General features: G+C 32.2%; 3 protein-coding genes across 3 annotated transcripts in view; all 3 read left to right on the forward strand.

The window, feature by feature from the left end:
* Positions 1-317: 317 nt before the first annotated feature.
* LOC132733238 (uncharacterized) lies at positions 318-3,344 on the forward strand (the record flags this gene model as incomplete). Its single annotated transcript, XM_060719841.1, is given in 3 exon segments — positions 318-525; positions 1,814-1,959; positions 2,563-3,344. Coding segments are annotated over 3 exon segments (641 nt in total), but the record flags the coding sequence as incomplete, so codon positions are not given.
* Positions 3,345-9,294: 5,950 nt separating this feature from the next.
* Positions 9,295-18,017, forward strand: LOC132733239 (armadillo repeat-containing protein 6-like). Its single transcript, XM_060719842.1, has 7 exons — positions 9,295-9,453; positions 10,317-10,433; positions 11,221-11,878; positions 12,829-12,974; positions 14,972-15,092; positions 16,141-16,289; positions 17,581-18,017. Exons 2-7 carry the CDS (start codon positions 10,317-10,319, stop codon positions 17,797-17,799), a joined length of 1,410 nt encoding a protein of 469 aa, XP_060575825.1. The 5' UTR covers positions 9,295-9,453; the 3' UTR covers positions 17,800-18,017.
* Positions 18,018-20,583: 2,566 nt separating this feature from the next.
* Positions 20,584-26,664, forward strand: part of LOC132733236 (nonsense-mediated mRNA decay factor SMG5-like) — a 42,527-nt gene continuing 36,446 nt past the window's right edge. The window contains exon 1 of the mRNA XM_060719836.1: positions 20,584-20,786. Coding sequence (XP_060575819.1) covers positions 20,728-20,786 — 59 coding nt within the window. The 5' untranslated portion in view covers positions 20,584-20,727. The remainder of the gene's footprint in view (positions 20,787-26,664) is intronic.

The following is a 26,664-nucleotide window of genomic DNA, read 5'->3' on the forward strand; positions in this document are numbered from 1 at the left end:
AAACAGGGACATATCAAATCGCAACTCGCGGACTTTATCAGTGGGGACTTTACTATCAGAGTGGGGCCTTAACTATCAAAGTGATCGAAAACCAGGAAGGGTAAATTCCCCGGTTTTCTCGGGAATAGAGGCCCTGGCTACAATTGATTGCATGAATAGGAAACTGCATGAGTATGATATACTTGTTTTTAATTAATATATAATAGCATTCACAAATTATATATAATATAATATCTAATATCATTAGACATTAATTATTCACATATTTTTATATATTCGCATATAGTTATTTAAATTCTTTTTTCAATCTTATACAGTGAATAGCGTGGTTGGAAGATCCCGTCACGATGACCCTTATGATAAAAGCGGAGAGGACCCGAATGATCTCGCCGATCACTGCATACATATTCGGATGGATCACCAAACCCGGCTAACGGACTATCTAATATGTCCGTTCGGTTGCTGTGGATCACTTGACGACCAGAAATGTTGTGATGATCCCGATAAAGAGAAACACGAGGAAGAGTAAGTCAAAGTATTTTATGCGCCAAATTTTATCACTTTAAGAATGATTAAATTGTTCAACTCACCTGACTTTTAAACAAATTGCACTGGGTAGTAAAAAGCCCCGAATATCGTAGATAATTTTTGAATTTTCAAGTTTTATAAGTAAATGTTTTTTGTTTTTGTTTTTTTTTTTTTGTTTTTTTTTTTGTGGGGGGGGTGTCTTCATATTCTGTTTACCAAATATAATCATAGTGATTGCTGATACGGTCATTCGTTGGACACTCATTCATTTTTTTTCTGTTACTGAGATAGTAGTCAAAGGGTCAACTCCAATATTTTCTTTTAAAACAATGTAAAACGTTTGGTCTGTCCTTTTTGACTTGTGTAAGCTTACTCTTTACTCGTATGTTTTATGTTCGTAGGTTAAATTGAACCTATTTTGAATAAAAAAGCAAAAATATTTGATTAAATTAAAAGACGATTTGATTATTTAAGTGGAATTTTAAGGGGTTTTTTTTGCCAAATGTCATGCGGGTCCGCCACGTTGTTTGTAACTACATTTTGTATCAACAATTTAAAGCCGAAATACTTTCGCTTTTGACCATATGACAACAGTTGTGAAATGTGTTATTTTTGTAAAGAAACTTGACCGCAATGTTAAAAATGTGGATCGTGTTTAAAAAGAGTGGACAGAATTTTCGTATTGATGTATATAGTTTATACTCGTGACACGACTGCTTTGGTGCAGACATTGTTTCACCATTTTAGTGGCACCAGAAATTGTAAAATTGTTACATACGTACCTTTACACACGGAAGTGAATAAATAATAAATTCTTAACAACCCTTATTTTAAGTGGTATACAATCGTAACATTTTGTGAAATTAGTGATTTAGTGTAAATGGTTTTACATCTGAGCTTCGTTGATATTAAGCTTTAACAAACGTGAATATGTTCAAAGAAATTTAAACAAGCTTGAATAAGTTTAAACATACCTAAATATGTTTCAACAACCCTGAATAAGTTCAAAAATACCTGAATATTTTTAACAAACTTGAATATTATTAAACAAACTTAAATATCTTTAAACATACTTGAATATGTCTAAACATTCTTAAATATGTTAAAACAAACTTAAATATGTTTAAACAAACTTGAACACGTTTAAATCATACTTGAATATGTTTAAATATTCTTGAATATGTTTGAACATACTTGAATATGTTTAAAAATACTTGAATATGTCTAAACATACCTGTATATATTTAAACGAACTTGAATATGTTTAAACATTATTTTACTTCAGAGGGAACAAGCATCTGGTCCGTGGATTGCTGATATTTGCTGCTGTGATGCTGATTGTCGCATTGTCTTGTTGCGTGTTTGGTGTGTACAAACACAAGAAAGCCAAGTTGAGAAGGACGTCTCCAGAAAAGATATATGCGGAACAGAGTAAGTATTTATTATTTTAAGGACATCCACTGAAGTTCAATAGCCTTAAAATTGCGATCCTTAACCCGATTTGCGTTAAAGCGTGGTAACAACCTTAATTACAAGATTTACAGGATCTTCAACGCTTTTCGTTTGTTTTGTTTTTTCTTTTATTTATTTATTTTTTTTTATTTATTTATTTATCTTTTTTTGTCTCATTTTGCACAATTATATTGATAATCCTGAAAATAAAACTGAGCGAATGGACACAAGAAATGGATTGGTCAAGACCTACATCAAATGGTACGCAAACCTCGAAATACAGCTGAGACTATTTAAAAACCATAATGTTGAATTTAAAGAACTGTCTGTAATGTTAAGGGAGAACACTTCTTTCTTGATTTAATTAAATCATATATATAGGAATGATCGTGCATAAATTAAAAAAATGTTTTGAAAATTCTTATCAGTTAAGCGGAAGGTGCATAGTGTTAAATCATTGCCCAGTCGGCTAAAATTGCTACTGACTTTGTGTTTTTTTAAATGAACTATTTATTTCGATTACAAATACATGTAGACATAGGTAAACTTAATTCAACTAATCGTAATGTATCACTTTTTCAGCACCAGTACAGAGAACTTCCCCTTACACTAGGCCTATCGTCTACTACACGGCAAAAAGTGGAATGAAACTCGACAACGACAATACGAAGAAGACAAACCCTGAACGCAACACCCCACCAGAGAGAAGTGCAGCCAGTCCATCCACCCATGATACAACTGCGCCGCCGAAGTATTCAGAGAATGCCTCCGCAGACTCGAACCTTCCGCCGTACTTGGGCCACACACCGCCTCCTCTGTACTCGTTTGGCAAACCACCAGTGGCACCAAACTCGACTAATTACCCTTGAGAAACTGAAGAAAAAACTTTTTTTTATTTTTATATTTTTTTCATCTTGTTCTTTTTGAAAACGAATACAAAACGTCATACAATGGTGAAATAATTGAAATAGCCACCATGCATTTACCTCGCCTTCATACTGCTGAATTTTGTAATTTTGTGTGATATTTTCAGCTGTCTTTTGTGAGACTGTGGTGTTAAGATATCAAATTTATTTCAACTATAAGCAGCCAATCGTATTGAGCCTTATTAGTTATTAGACCGACCTCATGTACGTACTAGCCTGTTTAATAGACAAGTCATTATTCCAATTTGCACCAATAGAATTAGTTTTAGAAAATAACTAGTGGTCTTAGAATGTAAACAACAACAACAAATAATGATAAAAGTACATGTATGTAGTATGTATTTTTTCCACAATGACATTCACGTAACAAACAATTAGATATATTGTTATTAATTTTTTATACTAATGTTATTTATACTATCAATTATTTGTTGATATTATATACTCGGTTGCTGGCGACTATATGTAAGAATTTTATGCTTATTATGCAAACAAAATACGGTATTTTTTTTTAAATTAGCTAGAATAATTATGCAAAATATGATCTTTTTTTTCTAAAATGAAAGCGAATGTTAAATAACCGTGTTAAAAGTTTATAAAATATGTTAATTGTCAGTACATGTATTTCTTCATTGTTACTGAATAAATTTCTCATCTATTTTAGACTTTTTTCTTTATTTTTTACTAAAAAATATTTTTCTACAAAACGTTTGCACGTTTGTTATTGGGTTATTATATGAAATAAGGTGAGAAAGTAAATTTTTTGCGTCACTGTGGTTAAATTTTGCTTTCGGAATATTTATTTTGTAAAGAATTCATTTCTACGGAAGCTTATCAGGGCCTCCACTTATCTAAAAGTTTCACGTCCTGTCAACTTGTTTCTTCTCGTTTTGACCAAAACCATTCCATGAAGACGTTATGATTAATACGTAATACATAAAACATTCCATGAAGATGTTATGATTAATACGTAATACGTAGAAGTTTTTAATCATTGCAAAAAAAGTTTGTTGAGTTACGTGAGCTGTTTGTCGATGCGAGTAACGTCTTTGTGTCTTACTAAATATTTCAGCAAAGTCGTGAAATCAAGAAGTTTCGACAGGATTTTTGTCGAAGAGACAAAAGCTTCAAGCATATCGAGAAAAATTCAGTTGCAATGCCTAATAGCTTCTCATCTTTGTCAGTAAATTTTATTGAGAAATGCAAAAACATCTTATCAATGCAAATAAAAATAAGTTGACTTACCAACTGTAGGCCCTGATACGCTTCCGTACATTTCTTATAGGATAGTTGAATTATGCACATCATACTATAATTAATATTTAAATCAGACCAAATTGAATTTTATACAGTAGAATCTGTACTTAAGACCACCCGGGAATTAAGACCAACCATTTTTATAAGAACGGAATTCTCTGTTCTTTATGTCAATGGTTACTTGATTCAGCATTCATTAAGACCGCTTACCCATTTTTAAGACTACCAAATTAAGTCCCAATTCTTTGTTTGTTTTATTATTTGACCCCGCTATTGAGACTACTGATTTAAAGTCAACACTCACCTAGACCTTAAATCTGTTGTTATGTTGTAACCATCTGCTTGAATGTTCTTGGGCATGACACTGGATTTCACAATGTGTCAAAAACACCTTATGTTTTGGGGGATACTGAATGAAATAAGGTGAGAAAGAAGATTTTAAAGTGTTTAATGTTGCTTTCAGCATATCGATTTTGCGAATAATTTATTTTTTTATTTGATGGATGAATTTTGTACATCATATACATGTAATAATTAATATTGAAATCAGGCTTAATAGAATTTGATATTTAATTTCTTCAGAAATATCTTCCCATCAGATGTAACATTATAAACTTAACGACATTAACTTTTATATTGTATTTGCAGGTTAAGATACATATTGTTTGTTCAAACAAAATGACTAAAATAGACCATTGTCATAAAGTGTGTAAGAAATGATAAGAATATTCACAATTAAGACCACCCCGCAATTAAGACCACTTTGGTCCAGTCCCGATGGTGGTCTTAATTGAGGGTTTTACTGTATTAGCTTTTCTTCAGAAATTTGTTTAGCTCTAACCAGATTAAATATTATAACAAATTTTGTATTTGTAGGTTATAAAGTCATGGTCATAAAGTATTTAAGCAATGATAAGAATATCCACAATTGAGACCAACCCTGAATTACGACCACTTTGGTTCAATCACGATGTTTGTCTTAATTGAGGGTTGTTACCTTAGTTTATCTCCACCCCACCCCCCTTTCTGTCCTCTATATAACATCGTTTGAATTTATTTTTTTAAGTCTGAAAAATAGATTTTGTATTCTTGATTTTTCCTTTTTAGTTTGTTCATGGTGCTCTTCACTTCGACGAAATTGTGACAAACCGCATAAATTTATAAAATATCAATTGAAAAATAGTTATTGAAAAATTACACAAATAACAAAGTACACGTTTAATATATGCCTGTAATGATTTTATTGATCATATTAAAAAAATGAAAATTAGCAATTTATTTAAAGAAAAAAGCTTAACAGGGAAGGTTAACAATATCAGCTTAAAATAAATAGAATAACATCATACAATCATGTATATATACATGTATTTGATTTCATTGTAAAAGTCTGTAACTTCAGCTTACAGCAACACTCGTTATCTTTGATATACTTTGAACTGAACTCGTGCAGTTGAAATCGTGAAATCATGAAGCTGAAGTTGTGAATTCATGAAGTTAAAATCGTAACTTCGTGATTTGAAAGTTGAAATCATGAACTCGTGCAGTTTAAATCGTAAATTCGTGATTTCCGTATGTTGAAAACGTTAACTCACGAAGTTGAATTCGTGAATTCACGAAGATATAATCGGGAATTCGTGTAGTTGAAATGTCCCCACTGGTCTTTCGTACCTAAGAATATAAGTTTATTGGTTTCAATTGAACTGAACCTTGGGATCACAGGAGAAAGGGGTCAGCCAGAATTGGCAAGATATGAGCTGAAATGACCATGTATTGTACGAGTTTCGACTCAACGTCGGCAAAATACCAGAGTATTCCTGACGGACACACCTATACCCGTGAACACACGGTCAGCTCCATAACCACATTGGTTCTGGGTATCACAGGCGACATTTAAGATAAAAGGCAAAATATGAGCTAAAATGATCATTTATATTTTGATATTTGGCTTAACGTAAGCAAAATACCAGAGTATTTCTGACAGACACAAATAAACCAGCGGACACACGGTCCCCCTAACCATCCAAATATATGAGATTCTGCGAAATTGATGCTGGACCTCACAGGAGCCGGCCGAAATAGGCGAGATATTGATGAAATGACCATTTATAGTACGATTTGTGGCTCAACGTCGGCTAAATACCAAAGTATTCCCAACGGACACTCCTATGCCAGCGGACACACGGTTAAACTCCCTAACCTTCCCACCATATGGGTTTCTGTGCAATTGAGGCTGGGCCTCACAGGGGTCAGCCGGAAATGGCCAGATATGAGTTGAAATGACCATGTGTAGTACGATCTTCGGCTCCACGTCGGCAAAATGCTACAGCATTCCCGACGGACCCACGGTCACACTTTGCACGGCACAAATATTCATTAATTTGTTCCTGGATTATCTTTTCATCTTAAATAGCATTCATTTTGGTTATTCTGGCCAGCCGGAATAGCCAGAGATCGAGGCGATAAGTAATTTTAAACTGCATTATGGAATTAACCAATTATTGTCTATTGCACATGTTTTACTGTATATTCTCTGGCTAGCCGGAGTAGCCGGACAAGACAAAATTTTGTTTCGGCTGTTCGGCTGTCTGGCTAACTTCACGAACATTTAAATCCTCGCGTATATATTAATATCACAGACAGTTAATGAAAATATATATTTCTTGACATATTTTCCTGAGAGATTCTAGAAACAATTACTGTTCTTCAGATAGATCTGCCTCTCTTTTTTCCCTCTGGGATAAGATGGTAATGCAAGTAAAAATTTACTTCATTTGTATTTAACATAATATAATCAAGCAAAATGGACAAATTTGATGAACGATGTTTTATTTCATTACATGGCATCTTTTCATTCTAACTTGGTTGAAATAAATTTGATATAAACGCATTGCGATTTAACTATTTCTATACGGTTTAGTAATATTGTAATTAGTTAACCACTAGGTAACCATAGCTTTGTTTTACTTATTTTTCAATCAAACTTCAGATTTGTTCTTATATGTCTGTCCTTACTTGCTTATGAATTATATTTTAAAATTAAACTAAATGAAATTGAAATATATGCAAACAGCAAGCTGATGAGTAGAAATTTATTTTTTTCTACACAAATAATGATGTTCATACCCACATATCAAACAGATTTCTATTATGACTCGGTTATTGATTTTTTCTTTTAAAATCACAATAAATAATATACGCTAGAAATACATGTACAAAGGGGGAAAACAACAACACATTATAACAGGTTTGATGTACATAACTTCCCTTGTCTTCTGTAACTTATCGCGAAAATAGCAAAATTCATCAACGATCTGTTTCATGCAAAATGAGAAACGGCATTTTCTTCTAAACTTGCAAAATATTAACCAATCGTGCCATATGTATTAATATTTTGAAGGCAAATCTTAATTTTTCTAGACAATGACCAAATAAGGATTTATTGATTCAAAAATGGCATTATTAAAAGTAAATTTAGATTTAAAAAGCAAAAAAAAAGCAAAAAAGTTTTTGAATGCCGTTCTATTTCATTTTACTCGATACTTCTATGTATATGTTAGTGTTCATCCGTACTGTTCTACAGAAATTAGAAACTTCGACGGGAGCGATAGCGACAGGAGAATGTTTCTAATTTCTGTAGAACAGCTACGGTTGAATACTAACATTCTTAGTGTCAAGCTTTATTTGGCCTCATTATTATTTACTTTCTTACGTCATTATGCGGTTCTATGAAGTACTATGAAAAAAAAGAAGTCGACTATTGTTGTATTATGGGTATATTTATTAATATGTACACAGAGCGTGCACTTGTAATATATATAACACAGACACGTGTTACTAGTTCTATCGTTTAATGATAACTGAATATCCCAAGTATATAAGTGGCGGGAAGATAATGGACATGCGCATTACCGTATAAGATATTATTTAGATGAAACATATGTTTACAATATACAACAACTATGAACGGAATTCGATATATAGTATCGACTTTTGTTCTTCTATGAAAATTAACGCACAGAATTTTTAGAAACACAGCGTTTTCATTGGATGACAAATAAAGTTGGACACTAAATCATCATATGATCGAAATTTTAAATTTCGAATGGTTAAGTTCGAAACATTTGATAAACAAATGTAATAAACGATTTTTGTCTTTGAAATCTGGGTGTCATCTTTTGCAATGGGTATTTGACCAACAATTTCAAATACAGGGAAGTTTATTCAGAGACTTATATTAGCTCTGTGGTTTAATACATAAAATAAAAGTGATACATACGTTCTTTCAAAAAAATGATAGATCCTTTCTTTAAAAATTAGAAATCACAATTCATTTTTTTAAAAAAACGCGGCATTCGGAAACAAACAAAATTCACATCTTTTTTTTCAGTAGTAGAGCATTTTAAAAATCTCAAAAACTTGTTTATAATGGAAATATCATTAAAATATCAAGAAATAGACAGTCAAGAAATCGAAGAATACCCGTAGATAAAGTTCCAATTATTTGAGCATATGGATATGACCTTTTCATCATTATCCCCTTCCCTGGCGTCACAATAAATAGATCTAAACCCCAGAAAAAAATGTAGCCAATCAACAATCGACAACCTGTTACAATGTTCTGCAATAGAATTTTTGAGAAAATTTAAGTGATAGAAAACGTTCAGCAAGTAGAATTCGGTGAGTGGGTGGTACAAAGTTATTTGTTGTAGATCTACTTTTAATCCTTGGTGAAAATTATTGGTAAGTAATATAGGCGGTGTGAACCGTATTGGTGTGAACCGTCCTAATAGTGTTCCAAACGTCTGTCTAATGGAGTTTAATCGGTCACTTTTTCCAGGGATATTTTTATAAAATAATAAATGATTGGTATTATCCATTGTGCGTATCCTAAATATGAGTCCAGGCAAGCCCGCCAAACTGCACTGGTTTTTAGTATTATTGTGCCTAACGAAATGATTTAGTGGTGTTGTACCTCCGCAGTTAACTCCCTTTAATAAATTCATACATTTATTACATTATTTAATTTTGTAAGCGGTATAGTTTTAAATAACATAAATAAAAAGTTAAAGTTTTATATATACCAATAATATTTTAATTTGCTGAAAAAGTCAGATATTTTTAAAGGTAGTCAAGAAAAAATGTAGAACTATTTTTCTTATGTAGATTCATCCGGTGGGTGTTGTAAGGCTACACAAATCTGTTGGAACATGCTAGAATTTCAAAAATAACTGTAGTTAATAGTTATTTATAGATATTATTATTACCCTATCAACACAGCAAAAGCAATAAGGTAGGTGAAGAACTGTAAAAACATTAACACTAATTACATGCTGGAAATGAAAAAAAAAGTTTCATCTATTCATGATTGCTGTTGAGTGTTGTTTTACAAAAAAAATATTTAGGGGTTTAATTCAGGAGATTGCCCAGTCTTGGGTTAACCTTTAAGTGATTAAGTTGAGGGAGTATAAGTTGTACACAGGCCGACAATAACCCCAACAAAGCAGTCCGGTTAGCTCAATAGGAAAAGCGTTGGACTGTGAATCGGGCAACCCAGGTTTGAATCCTGGACGGCGCAAATCACTTTTGTTGTGATTGATCATAAAATCTTTTCTACAGTCATTCGCACTGAACCTCTGCTCTGGTATGTACAGTAGTTTCCTTTCCTTGCGGAAGTCACGGCAACTAGTACTGGTAAACTACTTGACAACCTGCCCAGGAACACTTCCGTGGCTGAACTGTGCACTGGAAAATTCAATACATGTTGCTTACTGCCCTGATCCGGAATGTAAACAACTAACACCACCACCTGTAACTCTAACAGCTTGTGTGTCCACGTTGTAAATTACAGAGTTCTGGTGTCCAAATTTCGGCCAGTGCCCGAAGATTTTCAGGTTGATGAGGTTAAAAAAACATATAAAGACGTTTAATGTGTCATTTTTGCACATGACATAGGCCCATTCCCTGTTATCAGCCCATTCCCTGTTGCATCATACATGTACTTCTTAAAATGTGTCCTTTGTAGACAGATCCACTTTAATAGTGAGTCTCTCTACTTAGACTTTACAATTTAAATTAACACTTATGTTCTCCTAATGAAATAACAAATTAACATATTTCCATGAGTTTTTACTAAACTTTATGTATTATTAACAGATGGCAAAACAGATAAGTCAAGAGACATTTGACGATGTTGTCAAAGAGAATATTGAAGATTTTGAAATGACGGTGGAAGAAGCAATAGCAGAGGCAGTGCAACAGTTTGAAACTCAAGTATGTTGATACTAATCAATTATGGCAACCATATTGTTATACATTTATTAAAAGGCGCATTAAACACAAGAAGTGCTTTATTTACTGGTTTCCTAGCAGTTTCTGTCCCCTAGCAGTTTTCCGTTTATCATTTTCGTCCAGTACAGTCTATTTTTACCAGTAAAGCATCCACATTACTTCATCAATCAGAGAAACATTTGTTTTCTATGCTAAACAGCATTTAGTACAACGATTTATATGTTTTGAAGTTTTGCCTGTTATTAAAAGTTACATAAGAAAACTTGCGACATTAAAAAAATAAGCAACACCTGGGGAATTCTAGTTTGAATATCCATGCGCAATAACTAAGACCCCATTTTAGGTAAATCAATACTTCGAAAAATATTTTTGCAGACAACACAGAAAAGGTTGGGAAGTTCTGTCTGATAAAATCATCTTAATATTGCTTTATGGTACTGAATTATATTCAAAATAAAAAAGGTCCGGAAAACTGCTATGAATTTTTTAATAAAGGTGAGAAAAGGCGTTACATTTCAGGACATATTCAAATTAAAAAGTAAAATGAAAGTGCAACATTAAATACATGGCAATGCTGTTTGTCCTGTCAAAGTTTTGTACCCCTCCGTAGACAATGATTTTTATTTTACTTGTTAAAAAGTGTGATTTGTGGCCGGAAACTGCTAGGAAACCAGTATATTTCTCAAAAAAAAAAATTTTTGGCGTTCTAATATTGTTTATCATTATATAATTAAAGATTTCTTCCTTTGTAACATTTTTTATCTCTTAGGGTGTGAACTTGACCATGATTATTCGAGATGCTAGTCTGTACAGTGCAGATGGACAGAAAAGTGTACACCCTGTTGTTGAGGCGCTCAATTCCCTTTCTTTAGATGAAAAACAAGGTGCTGAAGAATTTGATCCGAACAAACATTTAGACATCGTAAGACAGGAGTGTGACATTGACTTATCTAGAAGATGTTTTGCAGGGAAAAATAATGCATATCCAGTTTTGCTGAAAACATTAAAGAACTTCAGAACAAGTAATAAGGAAATGTTTGTAAAAACACTAGAAACGATGTGCTCCTTGTGTAATGGACAACCAGATTTGCTTGACGAAGATGGAGCAGAGTATTTCATGGATATAATGAAAGATGAGAGTAATGATGAAACTGTGATTGCTCTAATAGTGAAGCTGGTTCGTTTGAACTGCATAAAGCATGAAAATAATAGGAAAATGTTTGTTAAAAATGATCTGATTAAAGAGCTTGTGAGAATCCTTACATCAAATAGAAAATCGCCAACCATAGTTAAAGAGGTATCGTATGGACTGCGTTGTTTGACCCTGGATGATGATCTACGTGTCCCATTTGGTTCAGCTCATGAGAATGCCAAGCAAATTGTAACTGAAGGTGATGCACTCCGGAGTATGCTGGAAATCTGTTCAGGTATATAAGTTAGCTGATTAGCTATGATGTAATAAATGTAATGCATGTAGTAATTATATGCGTCTTTCTGAATAAGGAGAATTAGTCCTATTTTTCAATGAGAACAAAATTAATGTTCCGTCTGGGATTAAACGATGATCGAGTATAATCGAAAAGTGATCGTTTATAGAACCGATCAGCGATGATCGATTACAAAGTTTAATTATCGATAATTTATTTTCTTGCCGTTACTTAAGTGACTCACTGTATTATAACGACACTAAATTAAAGCCAGTTTTGGTTGAAACAATAATTTTCATTCAATTGAATATGAAAGTATACTGGTGACCATGGAGTTAATAGTTGACAGTGAGGCATGCTACATGTAGTTTATAGGTATACTATGCTCAAATTTGACATTAGAAAATATTTAAAATTGCTACACAGTCTATTTGTAAATATAAAATAAATATGTTTTGACTTCACACAAAGAAGATATGTTATGTATAAAATTATTCTACACACTAAAGGTGGTTGCAATATCAATATATAGTGTCATTAAAAAAAAGCTGGCAGTTTTGTTAAGAAAGGACCAACTTAACTTTATTTGCTTTTTGGAAGTGAGACATAATAATTTCATAGATTTTAATGAATTTATTTGATAAAAATATTTTACTCAAGGATGAGCATAGTATATCTTTAAACTAATTTATTTCAGTTGATAAAGTGGTGGTTACATGGAAATGGAATTCTTATAAATATTAAAGCATGATATGAACATTGTACATAATTATTTACTTTGTTATTGTAAATGTTTCGATTATATAATCGATGATTGATCGAAAAGGGTTGTTCGATTATTTTCGATGATCGATTATGATTTTTGTCCGATTAAGAAACCCAAGTTCCGTCTTTTCCCTAGGTAAAGCATTTAAATTTTAAATTTGTCATTTCTCCTCTCTTTTTTTCAGATTATACAAGTGATATTTCAGTTCAGAGAGAATTGTTCTCTACTCTCAGTACGTTAGTGGTCAGAGATGAATTCTGCCAGGAAGTGAAAGACCTTGGTGGGCTTGATCTCGTATTAAATTCTTTCCAGACAAATATTTCACAAAAGGTAAAACTAACCATATTTTAGTTTTAAATTATCTATTTATCTCAATTGTGATGAAAGCTTTTAAAAGATTTTTAACCATTTTTAGCTCACCTGTCACAAAGTGACAGGGTGAGCTTTTGTGATCACTTTTCGTCCGTCGTCCGTGCATCGTCCGTTAACTTTTACTTTAAATGACATCTCCTCATAAACCGCTGAGCCAATTTCATCCAAACTTCACAGGAATGTTTCTTTGGTGGTCACCTTTCAAAATTGTTCAAAGAATTTAATTCCATGCAGAACTCTGGTTGCCATGGCAACCGAAAGAAAAAAAACTTTAGATATCTTCTTTTAAAAAACCCAAAGAGGTAGAGCTTAGATATTTGGCATGAAACATCTTCTAGTGAGTGTCTCTCAAGTTTGTTCAAATAAAAGCCCTGGGGTCAAAATTGGCCCCACCCAAGGGGGTCATTGATTTTCCCTATATGCATATAGTAAAAACTTAAAAAAAACTTCTTTTAGAGAACCCAAAAAGCTAGAGCTAAGATACTTAGCATGAAAGATGATCTAATGGGTGTCTGTCAAATTTGTTCAAATAAGAGCCCTTGGGTTAAAATTGGCCCTGTCCGGGGGGTCATTGATTTTCCTTATATGTGTATTGCAAAATCTTTTTTAAAAAATCTTCTTTGAAAAACCCAAATAGCTAGAGTTTAGATATTAAGTATGAAACATCTTCCAGTTAGTGTCTTCAAAGTTTGTTCAAATAAAAGCCCTAGTCTCAATATTGGTCCTGCCCCGGGGGACATTAATTTCCTTATATGTGTATAGCAAAAACTTAAAAATCTTCTTTGAATAAAAACAAATAGCTAGAGTTTAGATATTAAGCATGAAACACCTTCTAGTGAGTGTCTTCAAAGTTTGTTCAAATAAAAGCCCTGGGGTCAAAACTGGCCCCGCCCTAGGGGTGTCATTGCTTTTAACTATATGTGTATAGTAAAAACTTAAAAAATCTTTTTTTTTAAAACTCAACGAGCTAGACCTTAGATGTTTAGCATGAAACATCTTCTAATAGGTTTCTACCAATTTTGTTCAAATAAAAGCCTTGGGGTTTAAACTGGCCTCGCTCTGTGGGCCTATATACAGGTGAGCGACTTCAGGGCCATCATGGCCCTCTTGTTGAGGTTTGGTACAACACCTTTACCTCTAGTCTACCACTTTCTTCTGTGAAAGGAACAATACATTAACCTATGATTTAAAGTACTACTGTTTGCTAATATATACCAATTTAACTTGACTTGCACTGCCTTTTTAAAGATCCAATTAAGTCATGTTTATGCATCATTTTTCAAATTAAGTAACATTTACATGTAACTGCAATATTTTCAATTTGTGACTTTTTGTCGTTTTTGTTTAATGAGGATCCATCCATCCGCCTGTATAGGCACTAAGTGAAGCTTTCACTGTCAAGTAAAGATCCCGGACATGTCACCAGCCATGCCCTTGAAGAGTTAATTGTGAAGTGGTGATAATTTACCTATATCTCCATGCAATTTCAGTATTAGCCAAAGATATGAATTAGCCAAAAGTAGGTCACTGTGCAGTGGCCAATGAGAACCCTAATGTACTGTACCCTGACATATTCTGAGAAGGTATTAGCCCAGATAATAGCTGTTAGTGCCAAGCCTTTTTAAGCCGTCACTTCTGTGCTAGGGGCTAACACACTCTAGCAGACTTTCCGCCTCGTCCCTGCCTACTTTGTAGAACTACTCCTCTAAGTAAGCAACATGCGCACACTGGGTGGGGGGATGAGATGTCAATTTAGGACATACTTCTAAAATGTAAATATTTATACTCGTAATAAAATGTATGATCTTATTAAAAGCTATAAAATGGATGTTTATTATGCAGCTTCAATGTTTATTTTATATATTTAATCATAGTAAAATGCCATTGGCTAGTATTTGAAGTACAAGAATTGATCAAGAATTCTTATTAGTATACAGATATGATTTTTATTTCAGGGCATTGTTAAACAAGTTCTTGGATTATTGAAAGCTCTGGCTGGAAATGATGAGGTCAAGATTGCAATTGTGAAATCTGAGGGTCTACAGTTAATCTTAGCAGGCATGACACAACATCAAGGTTTGTTGTTTTATTTTGTGTTAAATCCTCATCAAAATTATGTAAGCTTGCAATTGGATAGAAAATATAAGAAAAAAATAATCTTTAAATGAAAAGCAGAGCTACTGTTGATTAACGTTTTGGCCAAATTGTCATCTTTAGTCATTAACTTTAAATGCAACAAAGATATTACATTGAAACAGTATGTGAATGCACCTTGACGAGTTCTACGTGTCACACCTATTTTCTAGTCAATGGTGATTGTCATTCACACTGATACCTGTATTTGTCATAGCAAATCATAAAATTGGTCACGTAATCAAAGCCTGTTTTACTATCCAGCACATAAAAAAGTGGAGTCAGGACAGGTGTTGTTTGTATTGTGCAATGAATGTCTTTAGAGAACTTAAGGATGATTTTTTGGAGATTTCATATAGACATATAGGTAGAAAATAAACTGTTCAATTGAATTTCTGTAAATTTGGTATGTTGTTAGAATGTGATGACAGAAATATTTTGAGCGAAAAAGGGTTTGGTGTTACCGATCTCACTTTAAGCCACATATATGTATAGTGAACATAACAGACTCTAACAGACTCTGAGCTAGCTGCCTAAAATAATGCACAAAGAGGCACCTTAGGTCTTTTTCCTTTAGTAAAACTAGAAAATGGTGATAGGACTTCTTTTGAGTTAGTGTTATTGACGTAAAACTCAACCAAAATAAATATCTTCTCTATTACACATGTAATATGGCTATAAAATGCATAAATGAATTTTTTTTTAAACAAAAAACAATTCCTGCAGTGATTTTTCTCACTTAATTGGGAAGAGGCCATAGCCTCTTGATTTTGGGAAAAAATGATCGCTAAAATTGCTGATTTGGGAAGTAAAAAGGCTGGTTTTGAGTTCAGATTTTTGGAAAAACTGCATGATTTTAAAGAAAATTTCAATTGGGAAGAGACCTTTTTTTTCGGAGTCTGTTATATAAGTAGGAAAATCACTGTCCTGTTATACTTTAAGTACATGTAGTGTACTTGTCATTATGTGATAATTTGTATATTTGTTTCAGGTAATGCTCATATAGCTGCAGTAGGATGTCAGGCACTTGCTGCTCTAGTTTTAAGACAGCCAGCTCATTGTGCTATTGTGATGCAAAACAATGGACATCATGTGATATTACAAACTATGAAAGTACATCCCAATGATGAAAATGTTCAGGTGTGTATAAGAAGTATAGTATTCATTTTACAGTTTCTAGAAGAAGCTGGGCCTCCATGGCCTAGTGGTTTAAATGTCTGACTTTTAATCTCTTGTCCTGCACAGCTGTTGATTCTAAACCTATCATGGACCATGATTTTTGTTCATGTGATCAAGCAATCTATCTAGCATATAGAAAGTTTCTTCTATTCATGTATTCTCATGTAATAAAGGTAACATATGGAGGGGCACCTGAAGTCTTCCTCCATTTAATTGAAAAAGTTGGAAAGTCACTATATTATTATATTCACAGGGCTGGTGTGTGTTTAACCTAACCACACTAAATATCTTAAATGGCCTTGTGGACAAAACCATTCACGGTTTTAGGGAGAATTTCAAAATCTTGTGCACTGTCCGGATAGCGAACAGTGCAGACCATGATCAGATGGTACAGATGTGCAGGCTAATCCTTGTCTGCATTTGTTGATTGACTTACCACCAGCTTGCTAAGGATGTAGAAAAACAAAAGTTTGAATTAGAAAAACAAAACATTGTGCTTCCAAATTTAATAATTTGTAGAAATTGCATTTCATGAATAATTTATTCTTTTGAATACATGTTAATTTAAGAATTTCCTAGCAATGATTAAACTGAATTTAAAATTGTTAACATTGAAAAAGAAAGTTTTATTTCTAGATAAAGTGTTAATGTTACAGAGTCTGAAAATATTGCAAATGAATGACATCATTATTAATTGATTCCTTGAAAAAAATATCTCCATATCTTATATGATTTCAATGATAAATGTTTCAAATTCTATTAAAGTTGTTTCTATCTCTCAACATGCTTTTAATGTATAAATATTTGTAAATTTATTTATTTTAAGTTTGTGTGTATTGAAGTTGTTGCATAAGTAGGTCGGTTCTGCTTTTAGTTGTAATGAACAAATTAAATCCTCTAAAAGTGTTTAAAATTATTTTTGTCAATAAATAGTAAAAAATAAGTAGTCAACTGCAAATTCTATAATTCCCTTTAATATAACAACATTTCGGCTGAACAGCCTTCTTCAGGGTCAATTATTTTTGTCCAATATAATTGCAGCATTTCAGTTGAATCATAACACATTTATTTTTGTTAATAGATTACAATTAAGTAGTGTGGTAAATCAACTCTTTATAAAAAATTATTCAAACCACTATTGGTACCGTAAGTGCAGTAAGTATGGCTGTTCTTGACCAAATGCAATTTTGTAAATACTTAACTTACCATTAAACACTGACCTATAAGTATAATATATCATGTTGTATTTCAGAAACAAGCATGTATGGCTATTAGAAACATAGTAGCAAGGACACGTGATCACTGCACAGCTATACTTGAAATGGGAGCGGAGGAGTTGATTAATCGAGCTCGGAATCTAAAGTCATGCGAGGACGAGGCCAAGGCGGCCCTCAGAGACTTGGACTGCCAGGTTGACCTGAAAATTAGATGGACAGGAGAAAAAGGAAGTCTAGCACAAGAAGCTTACTGACCTTATAGTGTTAGAATTTCGTAGATTGTGTATTTCATTTCATAATTTTGAACTTATAAAAAAAAGAAAAAAAAGGGAGGCTGATCATCCTAGACTGAAGATTTTTACTTTATAATTCAGTGTGTTCTGTTGATTTTTTATGTGGCATTATTTGAGCCGCCTCACGACAAAACCAACATAGTGCGTTTGCGAACAGCATGGATCCAGACCAGCCTGCGCAGTCTGATCAGGATCCATGCTGTTCGCTTACCAACTCTATTACATGTAGAGAAACTGATAACTATGTTGGTTTTGTTGTGACGCGGCTCATTTCATCACAATGTCAAAAGATGTAAAGCTATAAATAGATAATTATTATTCATACACATATCTTAGATGGTTTCTCAAAAAAACTTTTATGAAAATTGTTTCTTTTATTTGAAAGAAAGAAAAAACTTAAAATATAATGTTCCCTAACAAAATCATAAAGTACATTGTATTCCTTTGGTATTTTTCAGTGGTAAATGCTATTATTTCATACACACCCACTTGCTTTCACAAAAACTTACATTATTCATTCAATTAAGGTTCATTGTTATGATTCCAAGAAGTTATTCAAACTTTTTTTTTTGTCAATTACAGATGACAGATCAAATATAGCTTTAATTTTGATACCCTTCAAAGTTATGTAATATGTGCAATGGTTGTACAAATACTTTAATGTTATGTAGTAACAAAAATTTACATTGAAATACTTCAAACCAAACTGTATAATGATAATAAATTAATAAAAAAAATGTATCTCTGCCATCAGTAAACCAGGTCATGTGAATTTATCCCAACTTTTTATATCTCCATATTTTATGTTTGTTCTGAATCAAAGTTTTCCATTTTGCATAATTATAATTTCCACTTTTATAAATTTTTTTGCTGCATTTTCAATATATATCATTACTGAATCTGTGATATTTTATTGTATTTTCATTGATGTTTTTTTTTATGGTCCATACCAATGTTGGTGATATACTGTTTGTCAATATTCCCGGCTTATACTGAAAAGGAAAATAAAGAGTATTCTCCAATCCTTGGAGCAGTTTCAAGGTTAGGTTGAAAACAGCTGAGATTTCAACCTCAATTTCATCTTTTTATTATAAACATTGAAAATTTTGACACTCATATTTTGTTCAATTTTTTTTCTCAATTTTTTCAAAATATGAGTGTCAAAATTCAAGGACCAGTATTTAAAGACAAAGAAAATTTAGATTTTAAATAGACTACCTGAAAAGTTTATGATTCTTTTTATTTATTTTTTAGATGCTTCTTTTGTATCAATAAAATGATAAAAACTTGCTGAATTTTATTTGTATTTGTTTAACAAATAGTTTAGATAGAATTTCCTATCTTGTGGCAGAGTGGTTAAGGTCGTTGACTTCAAACCAATGCCTTTGACCGCTGTAGCTTCAAGCTGCACAAATGCCTTCGGATTCTTCATGTGAGAAACTATCTAGCTTATAAAACGTTGTTGGTTCTACTCAGATGTCCTTTTGTACTTGAAACAACATGCAGAGGGACACCTTGAGTCCTCTTGTACCAATTAAAGTGGGAAGTCGCCATAAGACCTACATTGGTGCGACGTAAAGTCCAACAATTAAAAAAAAAATGAAGTAAAAAAAGATTTCTGTCTTATTCTGTATATAAATGTGAGAAATAGAAATGAATAACCAACCACTTGTTGATCACTTAGATTCAGATATATATGACTAGCTAAAATATCAATGGGACCGAGACAATTTCAATCAATAAACATTTGAAAGTGCGATTTTGCTACTCGCCTGAAAAATCTGACGCTCTAAAGCTTAAACCCTTGCCTTGCTGAAATTTTAAAGATGGACTTTGTTGTGTTATCTTGGCACAATCCATAAATGGTTTAAAATATTAAAGTACTTAAACTTAATAGCTAACAGCTACACTTCTTGGATAACCTTGGCTCTGCACAGGTGACCTTGCATGAATGTCAATTATTTAGGTTAACACTTCACCTGCTAAATTTGTAGAAGTGATTTGCAATGCTTTGAATTTGGTAATTTGAAAATAAAGTGTTTTCAGTATGAAAATACAAAAATTGAACTACCAACAGCATAGAGCCTGGTCAGGCTGCACAGATAGCAGGCCTGGCCTTACTTACAAGTGTCAAAGACTATCAGCAATTTCTGTAACTAATGCATGTACATTGTAGTTCATTCGGAACACTCTAATTGCTGATTATTCATGGTCAAAGCCTGCGAACAAGAAATTGAAGGCTTAGGTTGTCAAAGCTTGCAGACAACAAGAAGTCAAGGCCTCAGATTGTGACAGCTTTTGAAGACATCCAAAATATCCAAGCTTTTTTGATGTGTAGGATGAGAATGGCTACTGTAAATAAATATAGAATCATGGCAGGTTATTATCAATTGCAGATATCTTAAGTTATTTAGACAGTTTATGAATGATAAAATTCCCATCTGAACCACACAGCTATATTTAATTAATATATTCTGTATTTTAAGTCTCTGTCTTAGAACATCATCTGTTATTTGAGTAATTGAACATTAAGTGACTTGTTTCATAGAATCAAATGGAAGAAACAAATAAAAATATACAAAAACAAGAGGATACAAATATGCAAATTTATATCATTATTTCATAATACCATGGATTTATATTACATATAATAAATATCCGTGATCCGTGATAATAATGAGAAAATACTTTTATTATCGAAATCTTGGTTCCAACTGGATGGATGGGAACCGTGATGACAAAGACGTTTTTTGATATTATATTAACTGTACCTAAGATGGCGTCCATGTGACAGGAAGAAAAATTATTTCAGATACTTGAAGAATTTTCGTGTCACATGGCAGAATTCGACCGTTACTAAGGTGCAAAGACAATGATCATCTGACAAGTATGACAGAAAAATTAATTGACCTGAAAACGGATCTTGACAAGGCTAAGAAAGTCTACAGGTAAATTTTACAACTTTCGTTTTGACAACTTTTGTCGTTTTGAGGAAAACTTTCATATTTTTGGGTCTCACTAAAGAGTGGCACGGATTTAAATATTCATCCACTTTTCACAATTTGCTATCCTTTAACTGAATTTTACAAGTAACAAAGAATTTAGAGCAAAAGTAATAAGTATAATACTATTTCTACCTGAAATGGCTGCATTTCAAATAATTTCAAATTCAGGCCCTCACCAGCTTAAGAGAGCTAGGTTGACTTTGGAAATAAAATTTTCCATAATATCTTCATTTGCTATTTGCCATCTGTATAGAGAAAATCTGAAAACCTTAATGCAATAGATCATTGTTTTCCAAACATTGTTAATATCCAGCATTGTTTCATGAAAGTGTGTCATAAAATATATAGTAGATAAGCAAATGTCACAACTTTATTTTCTTACAACATCTTAACTGCCCATTTCAACGGAATGAATGAAAGTTATAGCAGGCTAAGTCATATTATTTTATAAATATTTATTTATTTCTCATTATAATCTATATTTATATACAAACAAAAATAAATATTGCTATATTTTAATTTTTATAAATATTGCTGCGGAATACACCGGTGTTTGGACTTTACACCTCCTGGAGGTTTCGGCCTTAGACTTTACACCTCCTGGACGTTTCGGTCTTGGTCTTTACACCTCCTAGATGTTTCGGCTACTTTTTTTATATAGTATTGTATACTGTAGGGATTAATCAGTAAACTTGTTTGACATTCCTTTACACCTGGATTGGATTATATTAATTAACTTAATCACGGATTTATATTACAGGGATCGGACACTCCCAGTTAACCCTATATAAATGCTTAAATATCTTGTCGTGCACCCGATAAAGGTACATCGATCGATAATTTACCGGTGCGAAGCGTAAATGCCCGTTCGCAACGGATACCTACTTTACAAAATACCATATAGCCAGGGCTCTTGATTGACACGGGGATCCGGGTTTTGACTCGTGAAAATCGGGAAATGCACATATTTGACACGTGATAAAATCTGCTCAAGAGTCAATTTGCCACATGGGATTTTCAGCTATGCAATAATAATTACCTTAAATCCACCCCTAACTATCAAATCCTAAATACATGTGTTCAAATCACACTCATAAAAAATGTCAACAGGCAGTATAAGCCGTGTATAAAATGCTTTACACACGGCAATTGTTTATACCCTGTGCACTGAAGCGCGACAATTCAGTGGCTGCAATTTGACAGCGCTAAAAATAGCTCTACACAACTGATAAGAATTACATACTTGAGGTGTCAATTATTGATTGCTTTTAAAGGTTTATAATACGTCTTTGATTTACTTGGAGTACCTGTGCATTTGTTATAAATATACCTGGTACATTTTGGTATTTAAAATTAATATGATATAGCATACTTACAAAGATATTTTTTTTATATTTTATACATTTAATCAGAAAAGCTGCTGCTTATTTTATTCTTTTACAGCAATTACTGTTTTTGTTTTATTTGTTTTTTGTTTTAGGTGGAGGGGGTATAGACATTTATAATTAGGCATTTTTTTCTGTCAATTTAGACTTTGGAATCTTCAAAAATGACCTCCAATACAGTTATTTTGTAACATAAAAATGATTCATGTAGTCAAATGACACTAGAAAAAAATTATTTGACTCATGAAAATTTTAGCCAAAGAGTCTTTGACTCGTGAAATTCTGACCCTACTGAGAGCCCTGATATAGCTTTTTCATTTATTATCCGATTTTGGAAATTTAAAGTTTATTTTGAAGAAAAATTCTTGGTTAATTCAAATATCTAATTTATTTTTTAAAGGTACAGTTTATCTGTCCGCAACGACGGTTAAAAAATTAACTTGATGAAATCCGCGGTGAATTTACATTTTTTTATATAAAAGCAGGTATTTGAAATTTATTGTTACGGTACCATAATACTTTCAGTTTCAAAACAAAAAAGAAGCCGATGTAAGTTATTCACAGATGATCAAAGATGCAATATTTAAGATTTGTTGGGTTATGTAGTCAAATTTATTAACGCATAATTGTTTTACGGGTATTTGTATTGCGGCCTTTACACGTGAAGAAAATTTATTCATTTTTTAGTACAAAATATTGCCGAGATTGTCGATATTGCCATATTCATAGAATATTTAAATTTCATTCATCATTTATATCATTATTATTTTTTGTAAATCTGTTTTCAAATGTCGGTGCAGTGAAGTAGACAATCATCGTAACAGTAAAGTTCTCTCGTGTGGCTGTCTCGATTCCGGCCTTTTTAATGTCACTCGTATATTTTAATCCGTATATTTTAATTATTCTTTTTATTTGAATGCCTGTAGAAAGATATTTATTATACTTTTTAATGTAACGCTAGAAAAACAATAAAAATCTTTACAGTTTGAGTCAGTATTTTGCGAAATAAAAGTAACTGTTGATTATTTTTTACACATCGCTTAAATTTCTTTCAAGTTTAATTACTTTTGAAGGGGGGTAAGTGATAATTAAAAAACTTTATTTCCAAACTTTCATTACCAGGTTACATGTGATAATTGCAACACTCAATCTTCAAAATTAAATATAATTTGAATGTATATTTTGTATATGCGCGGTCTTTAACTACAGTTCATGGCATATGTGGCGAAGTGTAGAGAGTATGCCTAAACAATAGGCGAATATTTTTTAAATTAGGTACTTTTTAACTAAGCGTTGCAGCGTTCTATCAGCATATTTTCATATAATAATACTTTAGCGACACAAAATAATACTGTATCAATACATTCATATGTGTATAATTTTTCACAAAGCTGCAATAACACCACATACTCCGGTGAAAATCTGTCATATTTCGTACTCCGCACGTTCCGCCATCTCATTCTGTCCACCTTTATCCGATTCCGCGCATGCGCGCGACGGGACTTTAAGCTAAACGAAAGTGTCCGATCCTTGTAATATAAATCCGTGACTTAATATAATAATTAAGTGATAATTGAATAATCTCAATAACATTATATTTGCAAGATATAGACTTTGAGAGAATATTTGTTGAAAGCATATTTTTGAAATTCATAATTGGGAAATTTAATTAAAAAATGACATACTTGTTCAAATAAAATATACCAAATATGTATCAATGTATGATTTTTTTTTAATTAAATGAATTATTCTAGTAAACTTTTTTTTCACAGGTAGTAAATATAGCTATATGATTTATTGTATCGAATTTGTTTGAAAATTATGAAACTAAATTTAATAAGTCATTGGTAATATTTAGTCATGAAAAACTAATTTATTTGTTATTTTTATTAATTCATTATAAATTCATGTTATTTTTGATATTGGCACATTTCTCTTTGATTAGTGATACTATTGTTTAAGCAATAAGGTACTTTAATCTGACAAATCAATTAAATTTTCACACTTATAGAGGTGCTAATTAATTAACCAGTATATGCATGCAGACTTATAGCTGATAATTTTTTCAGAACTCATAGAAAATACCATATTTTTTTCTCAGGGAAATTTCACTATATTTATGACCAAAAAATCTTCTTTATCACATGAATGTAATTGTTTGCAAGAATGTGTTATATTATATCAATATTATAACCCATAATGGTATTTATTTTATATATTTATATATTTATCAAATTTAAAAAAGTGCAGAAAAGACCAGGGTTTTGAGGCCGAAAGGTCCAGGAGGTGTAAAGTCCTAAAATCAATACACTACCATCAACTTACCATCCTGTAAGAATACACATCCACAAACCATTGCACATTATATCATATATGATGCAATGCAAGAACCAGAATCATACTTGGTTCATGTGTAGAAAGCATTATGATACAAGAGTCATATTTGCCAAATGATTATCATATCAGCGGCATACTTTTTAGTCCCCTACCGGTTTAACCGGAGGGGACTTTAGGTTTACCCTCCGTCCGTCTGTCCGTCTGTCTGTCTGTCTGTCCGTCTGTCTGTCCGTCCGTCTGTCTGTCTGTCAGTCCGTCAGTCCGTCCGTCCACAAAACTGGATCCCGCGATAACGCAAAAAGTACTGAAAATATTTTTATGAAACTTGATATATGGATAGATGGCAGTATGGAGATTATGCACGTCTTTTTTTTTTCTTCCTATGTTGAAAATTCTGGTTGCTATGGCAACAAATAGTCTGAAAATATGGCAAATTTAACACATAAACTGGATCCAGTGATAACTCCAAAAAGTACTGAAAATATTTTTATGAAACTTGAAATATGGGTAGATGGCAGTCTGGAGATTATGCACATCTTTTTCTTTTCTTCCTATGTTGAAAATTCTGGTTGCTATGGCAACAAATAGCCTGAATTTCAAGATTTCTGATTTAAATTTTTCAGCTTTTTCACTATATGTTCTTTATTTCTTAAGGTGTTTACTTCAAACTTTAAATATAAGTTTCTGGTCATCAACCACATCATATGTGACAAGGTTTATAACTCTAGCACAAAAAATATCAGTATTACCTGCCTTGAACTTAGATTTTTTAGGGGAAAAAATGTTGTCTTTTTTAAATAACTTCTTTATTTCCTAATGTATCTACTTCAAACTTCATATATATGTTTCTTATTATCACTCGACATTTTTGAGAAGGTTAAATACTCTAGCAAGACTATTTCCAGAATTATGTCCCCCTTTAACTTAGATTTTTTTAAATATTAACAAATAGTCTGAAAATATGGCAAATTTAACACATAAACTGGATCCAGTGATAACTCAAAAAGTACTGAAAATATTTTTATGAAACTTGAAATATGGGTAGATGGCAGTCTGGAGATTATGCACATCTTTTTCTTTTCTTCCTATGTTGAAAATTCTGGTTGCTATGGCAACAAATAGCCTGAATTTCAAGATTTCTGATTTAAATTTTTCAGCTTTTTCACTATATGTTCTTTATTTCTTAAGGTGTTTACTTCAAACTTTAAATCTAAGTTTCTGGTCATCAACCACATCATATGTGACAAGGTTTATAACTCTAGCACAAAAAATATCAGTATTACCTCCCTTGAACTTAGATTTTTTAGGGGAAAAAATGTTGTCTTTTTTAAATAACTTCTTTATTTCCTAATGTATCTACTTCAAACTTCATATATATGTTTCTTATTATCACTCGACATTTTTGAGAAGGTTAAATACTCTAGCAAGACTATTTCCAGAATTATGTCCCCCTTTAACTTAGATTTTTTTCGAGAAACTGGTATTTTCACTCCAACTTCTTCATTCCTTATAGGATTTACTTTAAAATCCCACATCGTAATAATATGACAAGGTTGTATAAACATAATTTCCTTACTAAGCATGGAAACTTAACACATTACTGTGATATAGACAAACTTATTTTATTATGTTTTGTGGTTGATATTTTCAAATACAGACTTCATCCTCAAATTCATTATAAATGGCAATACACAGGAGTGTATGACAATTAAAGAACTTTTTGAGGGACCGGTAGGGGACTACTGTATTGCCCGCAATACTATCAAATGCTTGTTTTATCATGTGAAACAAAATAACATCATTTTTTTTTAACAATTTGAATTTTACTAGTCCTAGGCTAGTAAATAAGGACCTGTCCCAGAGAAAATCTATAATTTAGTGCTAATTTCAATCACTAAACTTGTAATATACAAGTCAACATATCCCAGAATTCTGTTCTGTGTTTTCATACTGTGTTTTGGGTTCTTAACTGAATATTGACACAATTGGCGGACAATCATATTTCATAGATTATAATATCACAGATTTTATTTCCTCTTTTGAAATTTGTTATTCTTTGCTTATTTGTAATTTGTAATTATAAGTATATATACAGTGAA

The sequence above is a fragment of the Ruditapes philippinarum genome, unplaced genomic scaffold, assembly GCF_026571515.1.
Source record: "Ruditapes philippinarum isolate M1 unplaced genomic scaffold, ASM2657151v2 ctg2232_1_1_1_1, whole genome shotgun sequence".
NCBI classification, from domain to species: domain Eukaryota; kingdom Metazoa; phylum Mollusca; class Bivalvia; order Venerida; family Veneridae; genus Ruditapes; species Ruditapes philippinarum.